General features: G+C 37.5%; 1 protein-coding gene across 1 annotated transcript; it reads left to right on the top strand.

Annotated features, from left to right (window-relative positions):
* The first annotated feature begins 2,627 nt into the window (after nt 1-2,627).
* uba2 (ubiquitin-like modifier activating enzyme 2) lies at nt 2,628-17,379 on the top strand. Its single transcript, XM_020644289.3, has 17 exons — nt 2,628-2,819; nt 4,817-4,900; nt 5,047-5,117; nt 5,242-5,306; nt 5,855-5,955; nt 6,104-6,225; nt 6,466-6,533; nt 7,704-7,825; nt 8,997-9,096; nt 10,032-10,183; nt 10,856-10,949; nt 11,074-11,186; nt 12,466-12,621; nt 13,687-13,783; nt 14,526-14,631; nt 14,759-14,901; nt 16,107-17,379. The coding sequence occupies exons 1-17, from the start codon at nt 2,679-2,681 to the stop codon at nt 16,316-16,318; spliced, it is 1,947 nt and encodes a 648-aa protein (XP_020499945.1). The 5' UTR covers nt 2,628-2,678; the 3' UTR covers nt 16,319-17,379.
* Nucleotides 17,380-19,420: the final 2,041 nt, after the last annotated feature.

Below are 19,420 nucleotides of genomic sequence, written 5' to 3'. Positions count from 1 at the left end.
CATGATGCACACACACCACACATTCCAATCTGCACATTGCACTTTGACACCCTGGACACTTTACACACTGACACTTTACACTGTTTACATTATTCCATATTCTATATTTTGTATAGTCAAATAATTCTTTTTTAAATTTTACATTATATTCTATTTTACTGTATATATGTGTATTAGTAATTTGAATGTTATTGCATGGCCTTGCAGAACAGTCTTTACATTTCACTGCACATCTGTAGGAGCATGTGACAAATAAAAATCTTGAATCTTGAATCCTGAATCTTCATCGCATGGGGGAAATTCAGGAGGGTCCCATAGCTCACCAGTTAGAAAAATAGTTATAAAACAAAACAACAATGTTAATTTAACTGCATAGATATTAACAGATTGTTAAAATACTAAAAGTGTTTCTTATTATGGCACAAATACAGACGTTAGGGAGAGAAACAAGAAAAAGGCAGGCAGTAACATTCCACCTGCAGCTCCAGTCATGAGCTGCTACCATTGGCCTGTGTGTTAAAAAGCCTGATGCTTGTGGGGACAAAGGATCTCCTGAACCTCTCAGTCCTACAGCGCAGGGAAATTTGTCGTCCACTGCAGCTACTTCTCTGACCTGCAATAATGTCATGAAGAGGATGAATAACATTATCCAATATATTCTGTCCTTTCTTTCGCATGCGTCTCTCCACCTCAGTCCTCAGTGAGTCCTTACACTTGCCTAAAACTGAGCTAGCCTTTTTTTTTTTTAACTGGCAACAATTCCACTCTTCTAAAGACTGCACAAGGCCAAGCAGTGGTCATCATCATCAATCATCATTCCAGCATATGTGTGGGGTGAATGATGATTTCTAACATGACATAACAATGCTTAATGGGTTTGAACCGGTTTGAACGGGCAAAACAAAATGACCTTTTGTTGGTGTTTATAGGACCAACATTCAGATTTTATTTTGCAGCGAATAGACAACTTGAGAGGGAAAAAGTTTGATTGATGTTTCAATTTTATAAGGCTAATTGAAATCATGACTTGTTTTGTTATGTTGACGTCTATGTGATTTTAGTCAACTTATCATTTACAAAACCATGTGATGTTTTGGAAAGGAGGCATTTTAAAAACTGTTCTCTCTAAATTTTAGGCAAAGGAAAGCGGCACTGTATCATGTCGCCATCACTTCTTCACAACATCCGACTGGCTTTACTGTTAAATAGGCCTAACCTGACATTCCAAGTAGGCTTGCCAACTCGCCTTTAGGCTAGGTTCGTTACAACAACATGTTTATCAAAGAAAAGTCTGGTTGTTTTATGAGGGTCGTGACAGATAGGCTAATAGACACTCAATTAAGACACACAAAAAAATGATACGGAGACAGGAAGTAACCTACAGTAAAGCACAAATTCACGTTTCGCCTTCAATATGAATGTTTTGCCATTGCAGTCTGAAAAGGGCTAAGATAACAGTAGTTATGAGCAGGGATGCCTCCGGGTAGGCTGTTGTGGGCCCTGTGAAAAGATATGCTTTCATATCGAAACCCTTGATGTCAGGACGACTACAGATTGTAATGAATCTGTAAACTAGCTTAAAGATGCAAAATGTCAGGGAAAGATGCCCTAAAGTTGACTGTCTTTTCTGCAAGGTAATATTTATAAAACATACAGTATTCACAGAAGAGATTGTATTATGTTGATTCATTTATGAATCATACTTTAATACTGGAATTATAACAAATGTAAACTAATAATATAAACTAATCTATCTTTAATATTTAGGGCCTTTATAATCATCCTGACTTTCCTCCTCATACGATGAGCAAGTTGTTCTATCCCAGTGATTCCAAAAGTGTCATGTCATGTGTGCAGCAGTGTTTAGTCAACCGTATAAACTTTCCTCTGTGAGGTTACAACAATATATTTGGGCACTGCAAGTAGGGCACAAGGTCAATACCCCCGTTAACTTTGAATTAAGGAATTTACTGTCTTTACTAAAGAACCCAAAACTGAATTACTTGAATAATTCTGTGGTTTTTACTTTGTAAAATTATGTTTATGATTAAAGTCTCCCAGCATGCTCTCTTTTAAACCAATGGCTTTATGTTGGCCAGAATGTTACCATTGCTTTTGACAAGTTTGTAATTGGACAGTGGACAGGTGAATTGATGAAGGCAGCTTTAAAAAAAAAAAACTTACAATAAAAAAGGAAATGAATACATTTAGGTAATACTATATAATGTCAAGAAAGGACCGAATAGGTCTATTATTTTTTATATTGATTAGAGTTACCTTTTAAAAACATGCATCCTTAAAAAAAGTGGTCAGGAAATCCAACTTTCTTAAACGCAGTGAATTTATGAAGTGAAACAATAAAATAACGTCATATCAAATGTTAACATTAAAAGCTTTTTCGACTTTTTAGTAACTTAGTTATTTCAAGTATTTAAATCTACTCTTGTAGTCTAACATGTAGGCTCAATAAAGATCTTAAATTTGATTAAACTATTTTGTTTTTCACGATCATGTTTTCCTGCTTTTGTTGTTAATAATGTTACTTTGTAAACGAACATTTGTACAATAAAGAAAACCAAAAAAAAGTTAAATAACCCGGAAGTAGGCGGGACTACCTGTCTTCAGAACAAGAAGCTAGCTGCCGCCATCCTCCCTGTGCTGCTGCAGAGCCGATCATCATGGTACAACTGGTGGGTTCCCTTCGGAAAGAGCTGGCTGACTCCCTTTCCACCTGCAAGGTGCTGGTGGTGGGAGCGGGAGGAATCGGCTGCGAGCTGCTGAAGAACCTCGTCCTCACCGGCTTCAAAAACATCGACGTGGTCCGTAATGTTTGTTTGTGTGCTAGCTAGCTAAGCTATCATGGCATGTCTTTGTGTGGCGCTGCGCTCGGAGATGTGCAGACAGTGAGTCCTGACAAGAGGAGTGTGAAGGAGTGTGAAGGAGTGTGAAGGAGTGTGAAGGAGTGTCAGGTGCTCTGGTTTCTTCTCTACAGTGTTTGTGGACATACAAAGTCAGAAGGTGTTGAGAGGAAGTGTCGAGAATATGAACACTGCGGGAACATTTGGCGCCATTATCACTGTATACACACACACACTCACACACACACACACACACACACACACGAGATGTGTAACATTAAACAGAAATTACACTTTTAAAATTAAAACCTGTATGTCCTCTTTGCCCAGCATTAGGTGTTAATGTATGTGTTTGAGGGGGTTTGGGGGGGGTCTTGTGTTTGAGGGGGTTTGGGGGGGGTCTTGTGTTTGAGGGGGTTTAGGGGGGGGTCTTGTGTTTGAGGGGGTTTAGGGGGGGTCTTGTGTTTGAGGAGGTTTAGGGGGGGTCTTGTGTTTGAGGGGGTTTAGGGGGGGGTCTTGTGTTTGAGGGGGTTTAGGGGGGGTCTTGTGTTTGAGGGGGTTTGGGGGGGTCTTGTGTTTGAGAGGGGTCTCGTAGATGCTTAGAGCGTTTGATTGGCCCAGGATACCAAAGAAAGGCACATTGATCTCATCTGGTCCTTGAAGGATGCTGATGAAAATGATTATTTAATATTATCTGTAATTCACCTGTAAATAAGATTGAGGGTCTTCAAGACACATTTTAAATTACAAAGTGTGAGTGGGATATTTAATGTGGAGAGTTGAAAGTGATACTTGTGTCTATCATGTTTTTATTGCAGAGGTGTCAAACTCAAATGTTTGGTCGGGGTAGGGATGCAACGATTATGGATTTTGACATTATATAGTCTGAGAAATAGTCCAGATTTTACGTTTCTCCCTATTATTTGGCGTTAGTTTCACAACATTGCTAATGAACAGCCTTAAGAAAGTAAATGTGTTTTTTAAAACACAAATTAAAAAGTAGTCAAATAATCCAGTGTAAAATAATTGTTGCTGCCTTTAAAGCATAAATAATTTAATAATAAATCATAATGAATATTATTATTATTATTATTATTATTATTATTATTGTGTCTTTTCTGTATTTATTGTAAAGTTACATCTTAGCTATGCATTTCCCGTTTAAACTGAAAAATGCAGCCTAAGGCGTCATCGTTTTTCTACCTGGTATAATAACTTACAATGCTAACTGTTTCCTCCACACAGACATAGTAAGCAACATTATACAGTCCCTGATAGATGACATATTGTTTACATTACTGAGGCCGAACTGTCACTGCGTCACGTCATTTGTTGTAAGTGACAATTCCTGACCGAACTCCATGTTTTATTGAGCAACTTGCCGCCTCTGTAATATCACTCAGTTGTTAGGCAGGATCATTACTCGAGCTGAAAGTGTTGTGCTGGGTGGTGATCTAATCTCTCAGATGCTGTATCAAGTTGGATGTGTTCGACCTTTTGGCTGAAACTTTCTTTCTTGTAGGTTTTGCGAATGGGGGCTGCATCGTCTTTATTTCACACAGGGTGTTCTTGTCCCCTTTCTGCGAGTGAGAGTAGAACAATGTGTGTCGCGGAGCCTTCAGGAATAATTAACAACGACATTTTTATTCACAGCATCATCCATAGGCCAGATTTGTTCACATAAGACCTCCTGTGGCCACACTATTTTTGTCAACTTCAATATGACTCAACACGTGGATATATAGCCAATTAAATGATTTATTTTTAATCGATCAACATTAAGTACTTTTACAAATCAGTGAGCACCTCAAAATGTATCTAATGACTTGTCATTATTATGAAATGATAATTGATCAGATAATGTAAATCTTCTTACTTGCTAGATTGCTTTAAATTAGCTGTGCTCTGTATCACACTGCATATTTGTGACTAACATAACAACCCAATTGATTTTGCAGATTGACTTGGACACAATTGATGTCAGCAACCTGAACCGTCAGTTCCTCTTCCAGAAGAAGCATGTTGGCAAATCTAAAGCACAGGTTAGTAAACAATGTGGATTTAATCCCTGTGAATGCTGACTTTAGGGCTGTTCATCATGGGAAAAACCTGACTGAACTAAACCCTCTCTTGTGTGCTCTCTGAAGCATTGTATTCAGTCATTGACTTCGTTCCTGTTATTTTGAAGGTGGCCAAGGAGAGTGCCTTACGGTTTTGTCCCTCTGCAAATATCATTGCATACCATGACAGCATCATGAAGTAAGTTTCTGTCTGTGTTTTTAGGTTTTGTTTATTTAATGAATTAAAGAGTTTGATTAATTTCAGAATGAGTCTTGTTGGTTGTCCTTTTGATTTGTATTCATGGTTATGTTTCCTCCAACAGCCCTGACTACAACGTGGAGTTCTTCAGAAAATTTGTGCTGGTGATGAACGCTCTGGATAACAGAGGTAGTTGAACTTTAATTAACTTCAGATTATTTTTTCAACTCTTAGTTGTCTCTAAATTATGTTAAGCCCTAAAAGAATGAATTTCTGAAGGGCTGTTTATAAAGACACCTAAACAATAAGCCAGCTTAAATACTTAATCATAAACCTGTTGAATGCCTAATATCTAGAAATCTCTGAGTGATACAAGGGTGCTAGCATACATAAAATACTATACATAGCGTGTAGCAAAGACTATTGTCCACATTTATTGTAACCACACAATCAAGATCTGTCCTCCATTGAGCACTTTGGGTTTCTTGTGAAAGGGAGGCACATACATCTCCTTGCAACAGATTCATAGGGTGGGATCTCTATTATTGATTTAGGAGTGAAACTCTTAAAATATCCTAACTTACCCAATACCTACAGAAGAGCATATACAGTCAGAGTTTATCTATACTACAGTTTTATTTCTGGAGCCCATGGATCTGTTAAATGTAAGTTTTGAATGCCTGTCCTGTTTAATGAATGACTAATGAAGAAATATTACTCAATTTATTTCTCTATAGCGGCACGTAACCATGTGAACAGGATGTGTTTGGCAGCAGACATCCCTCTGATAGAGAGTGGCACTGCTGGTTACTTGGGACAAGTGACAGTTATCAAGAAGGTTTGAATTGCCTGTTTTTGTTTTATTTCACTCTTTGAATACCAGTTGCAGTAATTTTTAGTCCAGTAAAAAAAATGTATGGTATCTACAATCCTACCTCTCTTTGTTTCTTTGTCTGTTTTATTATGGCTGTCTCCTTGTTCTCCAGGGAATTACTGAATGTTACGAGTGCCAACCTAAGCCAACCCAGAAGACCTTCCCAGGATGCACCATCAGAAACACACCTTCAGAGCCCATTCATTGCATTGTCTGGGCCAAGTATCTCTTCAAGTAAGACTAAATCTCATCTCTGCTTTGGCATTATTCCACTAGACATCAGTCCAATCAGATTTGACACAGTACTCTTTCATTAGACTTGCCATGCACATTTTTGAAAACAATCAGATCATGTGGATTATTTTCAATGATGCAAAAATATTAGAAGACACACATTTTTATATTTTGGAAAAAGTGGCTGTATCTGCTGTTTTCTAATGGCCATCTTACATTGTTTTTTTCTGCCCACTATAGTCAGCTATTTGGAGAAGAGGATGCGGATCAAGAGGTATCCCCTGATACGGCAGACCCCGAGGCATCTTGTAAGTTCGAGCATATTTTTGGCATTTGTTAATTCGTATTTCGCTTTCCATTTGAGTTAGTATCGTTAAACGAAAAGTTTAGTGGTTCCCTGGAGCTTCATGATATTGGAAAGAAACTCTTAATATTTCAGTACCTGAATTTGCAAATTGGTCCATTCCAAAAAAAAAACCAACATAATAAATAAAGCAAGCTATACATTTCCATAAAAATTGAGAGCTTTAAATACTGTAGTGTAGCTAGAAGGAGGGCAAACGCTACAAAGCGAAAACGAACAGAACTTAACAAGCGACAGAGCTGTACAGAAACTTCACATTGTGCTCTGCTGGAAAAAAATATAAACGTCACAGACGGTTTGAAACTTTTCTCTCTGGGGGACCTCGAAAATCAGACTGCGTCCATTTACTAGTGTGACTTATATTTCAGATTTTAAGGCGAGTTTCTCCTGCATTAATGAAGTTTGTTATTGTAAAGCCCCTTTCACACATGTAGTGCACTACTGAAGTTAAAGGTCACATATCATACTCCTTTTCAACCAGTTTTAATAAATCTCAGAGGTCCCCAAAACGTGTCTTTGATGTTCCTTGCTAAAAATCCAGTCAGATCCTGTATTTCAGCTGTTTCTGTGTCTATAGATTTAAATGCAAATGAGCTGCGTCTGACCATGCCCCTCTAGAATGGTTTTGGTGGCTTGGGCTTATTTGCTCCATGCACAATTGTTTACAGTGAGAAGGCAGTCACACACTCAGGGGAGGGGTTAAATCACTTTGTGATGTCATGAAGGGAGAATCTCCAAACAGCCTGTTTTGTCACATATTTTCTGAAAAGTGGAGCAGGCAAAAGACGGAGAGGATGGGCTTTTCTCATAATTGAGGATTTGTGGACAGGCTAGGGATACATTAGTATAAGAAAAACATGGTAACGTATATTTGGTATAATATGTGACCTTTAACCAACAATTATCTGGGAGGTTTGCATGTGTCAACACAAACTTTCAAATGATAACACAACCTCTTTCAGTTTGATAGTTGCACATACATGAAGACAATTAAAAAAAAAAAACAATATGTCTTGCCAGCCTTTTGTGGATAACAATAATGGAATAAATGGAAAGTTTTACAGATAGAACTGCAATAGCAACTGTAAAAAAAAATGGTGTATCCTGTAAACAGGGAACCCTGAAGATACAGCTGCTCGCGCCACAGCCTCCGAAAAGGACGGGGACATCAAGCGAGTCTCCACCAAGGAATGGGCTCGCTCCACAGGATATGACCCAGAAAAACTCTTTAATAAGGTACAAGTATTTCAAATCAGACTTTTGAGAAATTCACATGCAGGCCCCTTAACGTAATGCAAGTATGGCTGATAAATTATCTTTGAAGTATCAAAGTAAAGGGTCCCTGCTGACATTCAGTCGCCTGCTGATGAAAGTCTCTTGGCTTTGTTCATTGTTGCTGCAAAATAAGAAGGTTGAGGATCAAAGCTGGCTGGTTCATGTCAAGAATGTCAAGTGTTTGTTTAAATAGGGAGAGTTCTCCACATGTTGAGAATTGTGTTGTACAGAGAGATCATCTTAATTTGGTATGGTTTGAACAAAGTTGAATTTGCTTCAAGCCCACCGATTTAGACTTAATCTTTGATTGGATATGACCAGACCTTTTTTTTTTTTTCATTTTATTTATTGTATTTTTTATTAGGCCTGGCTTCTTTCCTTACCTAAGACAGGGTGAAGCATCTAGTTTAAAATGTAAACCAGTTACCATGAATACAAAAACATTGACAATACACAAATTGTGAAGGTACAAAATGAAATTGGACTACAGATTAATCACTTGTCAGTAAATGTCTTGTGTATTTTGTTATGCTCTCATCCATGGTAGTGACAGAAGTAGAAATAACAACCAGGATATCATACAGGTTTAATTAGCTTAGTTTTTATAAATAAAACTCCTAACAGGCATTTGTTACTGTGTGTAGTAAGGTCGTCAAAAAATGAACGAAAAAACAATTCCATTGAAAAAAAATTCAACCACTGTTATTTTTTTATAGCAATCCCTGAACACATTGGGAATGATCTATCGTCATCTGAAGATGCTAAATGCCTTTTAGAAGGAATAGCGACTTCTCTGTAAATCTAGTGTAGCCAGCATTAAAGGTCAAATCACTTTGAGCCAATACTACTTTTCCGTGCACTGCAATGTTTACAGTCCAATTATCAACTTGAAGAGCGATGTGTTCTGCTCAAAATCAAAGGAAAACTTGCCCCTCTATATGTTGGAGTGCCTGTTATGAATGAGTCTCAGTTTAACTGTAAACATCGGTTACATTGACGCTTCACTGGGACTTGCCTATGCAGAATGAAACATGTAAAATAAACTATAAATCCATACTCATTTACAGCATTATGATTACAGCCCAAACACACACTGTTCTAATTCTCCCAACACCCTCGGATGTATCCCCAGTTATTCAAAGATGACATCATGTACTTGCTGACCATGGACAAACTTTGGAAAAAGAGGAAAGCCCCAACTCCTCTGGACTGGAAGCAGCTAGAGAACTCTGGTATGTTTATTTTAAATATCCCTAGAAGGTGTGTCTGTGATCTGATAATAGGATGCTCTGCAGTGTACTCATGTGTGTCTGTCCCAAACCAGAAAGAAAGGTTTGTCTCTAAAAGTGTCTATGTTCATCTCAGAAATCCTGTAGCTTCTACCTAAGTCCCTGTGGTTTAAAGTTCAGTTTCACTGTTCCTGTTTTTGGTATAAACTGATCAGCAGAGGGGCAGTAGCTCAGTAGCTCTGTGGGGACTTGGGTTGGGAACCATAGACATCAATGTGTTGGACAAACTTAATGGAACTTTATTATTATTTTTCTCACTTTCCGGACTAATTGAGCCATGTCAAGCTTTGCTCCCACATCCATCAGGCTCATGAACAAATTATGATTTTATTATTCATTTTTAACACCACTCTTTTAACTGCTTATAACAATTATTTATGACCTATTTATCACGCTTTTAATAGAGCCACTTGTGTGTGTATGTTTCTGTTGTTTTTGTGTCTAACTGTATGTGCACTGATGCTCTTTTATACAAATGAAGTTCCTAACGGATAAATGAAGTTATTTGAATTGAATAAGTCATTTAAATAAAGTACGTCTGGCACTATTTGGCTATTGGATCAGTTTTGAGACCCCTTGAAACCTTTTTTGCTGTTACCCAGCTACCTGAATCTATTAGTTTGTGCTCTACAGGGAATCACTATGATGTTATATGAATTAGGAAATGTCCGGTAAAAAAACAGTGCCATCACTATTGTAATAAGATGACATCAGATGTGTTAAATTTCTTTGCAGCCTGCATTACTACCTGCAACTGGCAAATATTCCCATAGTATTGGGTGTGTACTGTCATAGTCAGTGTTGGCCTGTATTGCTGCCTTTTTGCTGTCAGGAGTCTTTTGTTTTCTCAATGTTCATATTTGTCTGTTGTGTCTCAGCATGTCCTCAAAAGGAGTCTCCAGTTTCTGGTTTGAAGGACCAGCAGGTTCTGGGGGTTTGGGGTCACTGCCAGCTGTTTCAGCATAGCGTGGAAACCCTCCGCTCACAGCTCACGGAGAAGGGAGAAGGGGCTGAGCTAGTGTGGGACAAGGTAAAATACAAACGGTAACAGAGGGAATATGTGAACTCTTTAAATTAAAAGGGTTCAAAGAATCAAAGCTAATGTGAATGAATGTGGTTGCTACAGTATAGAATTATAGATAGATAGTTTTGTTATGATATTGAAGGACTACTTTCGATTTTAAGACCTGAACTAAACAAAGTTTTTGGGTGAAAAGGGTGAATCAGAAAACAAATCAAATGTAGACTAAAACTCTGGAGTAATAGGCCTACCCTCTTATATAGACTTATGGAACTTGTGCTTGATATGTTGTTGTTAATCCTCATGTCAAACACTTTTTTTATTTATCCCAGCTCATCACATACCTCTTTAGAAACAAAGGGTTTTTATAATCTGTTTAAAAGTCTGTTGTGTCCGTCTACAGTTTTTTTTTTTTTTTTTTTTTTTTTTTACATCAGTCTTTACTCTGTTATTAAACTCTGCTGATGTTACGTTTCATTATGTGTGGTCTTGCATAGAAAACAAGCCAAGTCTGATTAGATTTAAGTGTTAAAATGTTGGGGGTGAACAGACTTTTCATACAAATATATACTCGAGTATAGCAATGGGACTGGAATACTGATCTTTTATTACAATAAGGAAGTGCTTATACTTTATCACCTCCTAACTAAAGAAAATACACCTCGCTGTCTCTTCTTCCAGGATGACCCTCCAGCCATGGACTTTGTTACTGCAGCAGCTAACTTGCGTATGCACATCTTCAGTATGAACATGAAGAGTCGTTTTGATGTTAAGTGTAAGTTTGTTGTCTAAAGTCTTTTTAAAATAAGATTGTTTAGACTGGAGACAAAACAATTTGAGGTTTGCTGTTCTCATCTGAATAAAGGATCCTCATTGCCATTGATTTCTTTGTTTTTCAGCCATGGCAGGTAATATTATACCAGCCATTGCTACAACCAATGCTGTGATCGCAGGACTCATCGTGCTGGAGGGATTGAAGATCCTTTCTGGAGAAATGGAGTCCTGTCGCACGGTGAGTTCAACTAGCGTGGTCATCATTGTCAATGGTTGCTATGACTGCTTAAATGAGTCCAGGCATTGGATAGTATTTGATCATTTGTTCATAGTTGAGTAATCATTAAAAGATACTTTTTATTTTCCAAAGGTATATTTATTGAAGTTTTGCTCATTTTAACAAACAGACATAAACATCCATAAACATAAAATCCCTCCCAATAAAACATCATCCTCAGCAAAAGGGAAAAAATACATATACATTAAATAAATAATGCAATATTGCAATTGACACTAAAAACACAAATTTTATGTCTGGAATATTCAGAAAATAAAATAAATGTTTATACACAGTTATAGAAAACAATGTAAACTGAAAATATACATGTGTTTATACTGTATGCAATCAACCAGGTGATTTAAAAGTATTACATTTGGTCAACCCATTCACTCTCACATTAAAAGCTACTTTATGTTTTCATTTCTAATGGATTGGCAGTATATATTACATTTGGATTTAAAATCTGTTACATGATTTAACCTAATTTTAAAGTAACAGGTCCACTAGAGAATTCTACAATTCTACTACAATTCACTCAGCAGACGCTTTTATCCAAAGCGACGTACATCAGAGAGAAAGTACAACACAAGCAAGGATCTAGAAAAAGGGAACAATATCAAACATTTTTTTATTTGTTCTCAATTCGCTCATATTGAATGTACTTTAGGTTTACGGAAGGTGCTTCTACAAAACCTTCAAAAGTGTTTAAATTTCATAATTAAAATACATGCCACAGTATGATAAGCTTTTAGATTTTCACTATTTTATCCACCTAAGAGAACAACACCACCTGTGATTGATTTGAGCTTTACACACACACACACACACACACACACAGATACGTTCAGGTACATTCATACTCTAAATACAGTGATTGAGGTGTGCGATGCACTTGCCTATTTTATGTAAATATACTTCTGTTGCTGCTTTAAAAGATCTGTATAAACTGGGTGCTTGTAATACCAAGTGGGGTTGTACTTTTTCTTGTAGGTTTTTGATAGCCCCCAAGGAGATTTTTTTGTCAGCCTGTGTTTATCAATCTAAGATTTCCCATGTGCGAAATTATGGAAAAGTATGAATACAATTCATTGACCATCCAAAGTGTGGGTTTTGTGATCTGTTTCACTGTTTTGCAGTGCAAAGTGAGACAGGGTCAAATTAATTCTTCCTGCCAGTGCTGTTTCTCTGCCCCTTGTTTTATTCCTCATATCATCTTGCATTTTTTCTTCTACTCTAGATCTTCCTTAACAAGTGTCCCAATCTTCGAAAGAAGCTGCTGGTCCCATGTGTACTTGACCCACCCAGTAATGACTGCTACGTCTGTGCCAGCAAACCTGAAGTCACAGTCAAACTTGATGTCCATAAAACCACCGTCCTTTCCCTGCAGGACAGGGTAATGTAATAGACTTGTTTTTAAAACATACACCAACCAGTGCCAGGGATATTGATGTTTGCATCATTCATTTACAAGAATAGCACATAGCTGAACTGACTCTCTAGGCCCTTGCATGGTTCATTTCATTTGACTTCCTGATTTGGCAGTTCCATGTAGGGTACCTAGCCTGAGTAGCATGTATTATATATATATACACTACAACAAAAGTACATGAAGGGATGGAATTTTTCTTGGGTTCTGGATTTTTTTTAACCTGAAAAGTTGACATACAAGGCTTTAATTATACATTGCTGATTTCAAAAGGAGAGGAGTGAGCCATCTTGGCTTTTTGGGTTTCATCACAGTGATGTGAACATACTCCAAAGTAACATAACAAGCGTCCATTAGCTGACAGCTAATGACACACCTGTGTTTAAGGGTAAAAGTACGAGGACAGTTTCATAAGTGCCATGTTTTTGTATGTTTCACTGAAAAATGCAGCTACCAGTTAAGACCTAGCAAAAAATGGTGATCACTAAACATAAGAGTTAATTCTTTATTTGCGTTATTTTGATTTATTTACCTTAATTGAATTGGGATGAATTAAATTATCCTTAATGTGAAAGGGTGCCAGAACAACAAATAAAGAGGTTACATCTAAGAAGGAAAGACACAAAGGGTACAAATGAGAAAATACAATAATTATGCAGCAAAGCCAAAAACGTATGCAAAGGAATTCACCTATAAGAAGGAAATTAAGTATTTCTGTTCAAAATCCCTGGGGTAGAACCCCTAAACACCCACTCATTATATGTTCCCTGTGCTGGGTGGCTTAGTGATTGTGACTTGATAAAACCATATATTCACTTGCATTGACAAACCAGATGATGGTACACTTAAATATAAACTGGGTTATTTATTTGTGCAGTCAAAGTGTTATTTGCGGTGCTCTGCCCTCTATATTTTGCTGATCACATCCTTTTATATCAAATGTTGTAGTGGTATTTAATGGTGTCATGTGGAGTGAGATGTTTCTTATTTTACTCTTTTTTTTTTTTCTCCTCTATTTTCTTGGTTAACCAGATCCTGAAGGAGAGGTTTGGCATGGTGGCTCCAGATGTTCAGATAGAGGATGGAAAAGGGACCATCCTTATCTCCTCAGAGGAAGGAGAGACGGAAGGTGAGGAGGAAGGGGTAGCATTCAAACTTAAAGGGATACTTCACCCATTTGCATTAAGCTTTGAATCATTAGAAACTTAGTAGTATTTTTGAATGGTCGTGCATCCCGCCCTCATTTTCCCTTGAGACAGGAAATCTTTGTATTTCCACGAGCCAAAAAGACACTTTCTGCCTTTTCTCGGTCAAGAAGGCACCAACTTCAAAATGTATTTCACATTTCTACTACATGTATGACCCAATGTCAGTACAGATTCATGTTTCAACAGGTGAAGTATCCCTTTAAGTTTTGGAGTACTTTGAGAAAAGAAACAAGAACGGGCAAGGGGTGGAGAAAGGGGCCAAGACTGACTAAGAATGACAAAAAAGATATGAATGGCAATTGAACAAAAAAGTAGACAAGTTGCAGTGAGAATGAAAATAAAGATCAGTGATTGTCATATGGACATGAGCACCTTGACGCAACTGTCTCTCTTTTAGCTTTTTTTCCATGAAGTTTTTCGATCCATAACAAGTGCCGTAGTCAAGTTAATGTCATGACCTTCGATCTACAGGAAGTTTTAAATACAGGTTTGGATTCAAATAGAAAGTGAAGTACCCTCAGTTTTAAGACAGTACAACAATTTTAAAAACGCATAACAAAAACTGTTTTTAAATGCAAATGAATGGAATTTCAAAAATGCGATTAAAAATGTGGTTTAGCAGGATTAACTATTGAAATTAATGTATACATCTGTCCTTTACAGCCAACAACGGCAAACTTCTCTCAGATTTTGGAATCCGTAATGGAAGCCGCCTCCAAGCTGATGACTTTCTCCAAGACTACACACTCCTCATTAATGTCCTTCACAGGTACGTATCTGTTTATCTGTATCTCTGCATATGAATGGAATACACAGGCGGTAATGCTTTTAGATTTAGTTTTGATGGGGAATCAAGTGAACATAACTTCAATGGCTTAATGTGTTCTCATTGGCAGTGAGGAATTAGAGAAGGATGTGGAATTTGAGGTAGTTGGTGAGGCACCAGACAAAGCTCCTCCCCCTCAGCCTACCAAGGAAGAGGTTACCAGTATTACCAATGGCAACAAGGACTCTGCCCAGCCATCCACCTCTTCAAAAGGTCAGCAGAAACTCTTTTTCACATCAGTTTCTTAAATTTTGTTTCTCAGTTCCAATATACTAAGCCATATTGTATTTCCTGTTGAATTATTAAGGGAGTTTATAAAGAGAAAAATGTGGCTTAAAGCTAGAATCTGCAATTCAGGCTAACAAATTGTGATTTTAAGCAACATCAGATTGATTAAAATTCCATCTATATGATTTGTCATGAAAAATTGGAAATCTTGTATTTAGGCTTCATGTCAATGAATATTCCCAGTCATCAGGTGATACATCCAAAGTTTGATTTGACAGAGGTGAAAACCCTCTCATCCCAAAAGCGTTTTTTCCAAAAAGAGGACAAACGTCTTAATAACTGCAAGAAAGTCATATTGCCTTTTGATTTAAACTTTTAATTATATTTGGGCTATTTAGACCGGCTCTACTTGAAAATTGGATTTCCTGGCTGCAAGTGATACAAATTTCAAAATGCTTTGGCTTTAACCTCTTACCTTTAGCTGGTTGCAGTTCTGCCTAAGCTTCAGGTTTAAACAAGCCTATCATTGTGCCTATCCAAGCCTATCATTATCACTTGCTGAGCCTAACACCCAGACCCCACAGCAACTGTGTGCGCTGCGTTTCGTCAGCATCATGGATGTGCCCAGTCTGACAGCGTGCGCCCTGTCCTACAGGAATTATTACTGAAGCGCAGAGCACACTCCTCGGCAGCTGTATTTATATTTTCACAAGATCAACATGAAGCCTTTAATATAAGGCAGGAATACAGAGAACACCATACAGATAAAAGGTTACTTTGCCTTTCTGAGGCTAATTTGCAGTACAATTTGGGCCTGTTTTAATATGATATTAAAATAGTGATGGGATATACGTTATGGAATTTGTACATGGTGTTTTATTTTGAAATTGTCTGCATGTGTTTCTATGTCTGACTTCCTGTCTGGGTCGATAACCTATGTTGAGCTTGACACGTTCTGGAAGCGCATTGTCAAAAATAGACAGGGAGAGTCCTATCTCAGAATGGCTACTTGGCCTCGTTTCACCTGTGTTGACTGACCTTGAAATGAAAATGTAATTTAAATTGATTTGTAAATATTTGTTACACTTGATAAAAACCCAACTTTCAATCTTTTCTTTGTTCTGCTCTTATATTTGTGGAGACAAATCAGTAATCGCCTCTCTTTCACCTCCTTTGTCCAACGCCCTCAGCTCCAGCAGAGGATGACGACATAATGATCGTTGACTCTGATGAGGAAGGCGCACCGTCTGGCTCTGCTGCAGCAGCGCCTGGCAGTACAAAGAGGAAGCACTCGGATGCAGAAATTGGTGAGACCTCCACCAAGCGCCCTAGGATAAACCAATCAAGTGCAGCAACATCCCCTTCCAACAATGACGACAATGACATTATTGCTTTGGACTAACCCATCTTCCCCAGTCCTCTGTAAGACTTGAAACTCTTTGAACACTCGTCATTTTGGCTCATGACTGACGGTTGCTGTAAATAAAGCACCTCTGGTATGAAGAACAGTTACCCTGGTTAGTCTTTGATTCCCTCTCTAAACTGTTTGTGTTTTCATAGTTCCTCTGCTCTGTGACATGATACTGTAAATAGATTCTACTTTTGAAAAATACATAAAACTTGTTATTCTTATTCATTTCTGGTCCATATATAAATGCTTCTCTTGATGGTAAATTGCTTTTTGTAGTCATTTTTATAAATGTAACGATCTCTCATGCAACACAAGTCAAGGTGTGTTTGTGCTTTGTGGTCAGGTTAAAAAAATGTAAATACCAAAATCATTCTTGGGTTTTATATTGAGCTTGTTGTGAAGGGACAGTAACAGTCTAGCTGGTGTGCTTGCCTGTATGTATTGTTGAAGTTATCAGGTTATTTAAGCACAGCACGCGGAGTGTTTGGCCATGTTGTGCAACTGGATGTTAGTTTTCTACCTCTTTTCTAGAACTAACATGTTTTAGTTGCAAATATGTTGCCATGCCCTACATAACACCACCACTGTGAGACATTAAAAACCAGTTACTTAGAAGTACCATGGAGCATCACAGTGGCTTCGTTTTGAAACTGCACTGTAACCTAAAGGCTCTGGCAAAGCACAAGCAGATTAAAACCAGGCTAGTTTTAGTTTAATGTAAATATGGTACAGTTGCTTCTGAGTTACTTGGTTCGGTTTGTTCAAAGAGGTCAACCATTTTTGACTTGAAAAGAGAGATCTCAAACAGAACCAGAGATACAGTTGTGCTTTAATGAAAACTAGACTTTTTTTCAATGGTAGTAGGAATCTGTACTAAAATAATGCAAGAACCACTGGCACAGCGTATGGAAGTTATGCTTCTGCTGCCCTCTCCAGCGTAACCCATGTGTCAGTAACTATAATTTCATTTTCATTTTGAACTGACTTGTTGGAAGCCTATGAGTGCCCTTTGAACCAATTTGGTAAATAATAAATTCAACAAAGTGAAAGACTTTTTGTGCCTCTTGTTTATTTGTATATAATATAATTATGAAATTGGACTGCTGCGCCCCAAAGATCAACCCCTCCCTTGTCTGTAAGTAACTTAAAAGCTAAGGTATGAACATCTCCACCAAGTGATCAGAGTATTTCAAATTAAAAGCCCCCCCCCCCATTGCTGAAAAGGATGAACCAAACCTGATGAGCCTGCCGATCTGCAGTTAAGGTAATAGTATTACCAAAAATAAAATATTTTACAATGATACCAAGCCAACCCAGTTCAACTGGTTTCAGTCACTGGAATAAAGGATTAAAATCACAATTACAATCACTTCCAAAAACAAAAAACGCAGGACCGTTTATTTTTTATTTGCAAGCTAACTACAGTATATCAGCAAATGGATTAATCAGACAACATGGCACTAATGGACAGAAGAGGACAAGAAAAATGCAAACAGGCCAAACAATCCAACAAATCTGACAGATTGGTGGAAATCAATAAAGAAATCCAACTACATTGACTCCTTGAAAATACACCTATATCTAAGATAAGATAATACTTTGTTAATCCCCAGAGGAGAATTAAGGCCATGCTGCAACACAAGGACAAGTCAATATCTGGCAGTAGATAGACTGACAGACAGAGACAGACATTTCAATTTCACAGACAGCGGCTACATTAGTGGACATGTGATTTCAAACATTTGTAGGCTATATACTTCACTATAAGTATACTATAAGTAAGTCTGACAAATTATCACAGATGCTAATTTCATAGTGTTCATAATTACACAATGTCTGACTAGATTCTATGATTAACTTATTTTCTCAATTTTTGGGGTTTACCAATCACAGCTTCTGAAAACATACCGTCATACCGAGCAACGGGGTCAATCATACAGAGCCCCTGAAGTCCCGAAAAGTATCTTGTATTTATATCTTAATTTGGAATCAATTTGCCTCATCAAATAGTTCAGTTCAGCCTTATGTAGATGACTCAACATAACTGAAACGTTATTACAACATATACCTCAGAATATTATTAAAAAAAAGAAGAAGTTTCTGCTTTAACACACTGCAGGTTAACACACTGTACTGTTTTAACTGTTATTTTTAAACATTTCCTGACATAAATATAAATTCTGAATTCCTAACCCTTTACTCAAGGGTTACATATTTAGGGCACTTAGAACATGTTCACATGTTTGTATGTGTACATGTTAATAAAGTAAGTTACAGTACAATTCTAAAACTCGGAAACGGGTTCTTTGAAAAGTATTTGACTGAAGCGCTTAGGCAAACCTTACTTATTGACACTCGTATCAATAGCCTATGTAGGCTACGTACTATCTTGTGTGCACAAGTTTATATCTTGTGCGCATAACATAATTATCTTGTGCGCACAAGATTTTTTTTTTTTTTAGTTTTCAGGACTTCAGGGGCTCCATACAATCACACCTCCTCACTAAAATAAAGGTTTCTGTTTCTTCCTCGCTCAAAGTTAATCTGAGCGTGTTCCTTAATCACTCCTAGGCAAAAAGTCCTTGCTAGGATTTTTTAAGCTAAGTAAGGAGTTCTCTGAGAGGATTCTCAGAATGTTTGTGAATACAGGCCCCAGACCATATCTTCAACAATAATAACTTGATCTCATTCACTATTCTGGTCTGAATTTCGTGTATTTGGACTGACAGGAGCCTTCCATACCTCCAGTTAGTCTGTTCTTAGAACCAAATTCATTGTAATAAAAAATAACTTACCACCTTCATCACTGGCAGAAGATTTATACAAGATTAAAGACACAAAAAAGCATTAGCATCAGCTGGTATTAAACTGGACACAACAATATCTCTTCCTTCTGTGTCCCTTTAAATCGTTTGTTCACTGTCTCCCGAGTTAACTACACTCACATTCTAGTTCATGAGAAGCGTGACTATTAGCAAAAATATCTGTGCCATCGATGAACACACTACTTAGGGGAGTTCCGAATGATCTCAAGACAATTACAAAGAGCAGGTAAAAGACCTTATTCATTGTTATATTATCAACAAAGACCCA

The sequence above is a fragment of the Labrus bergylta genome, chromosome 7, assembly GCF_963930695.1.
Source record: "Labrus bergylta chromosome 7, fLabBer1.1, whole genome shotgun sequence".
NCBI lineage: Eukaryota > Metazoa > Chordata > Actinopteri > Labriformes > Labridae > Labrus > Labrus bergylta.
This window is presented reverse-complemented; position numbering and strand designations above follow the sequence as displayed.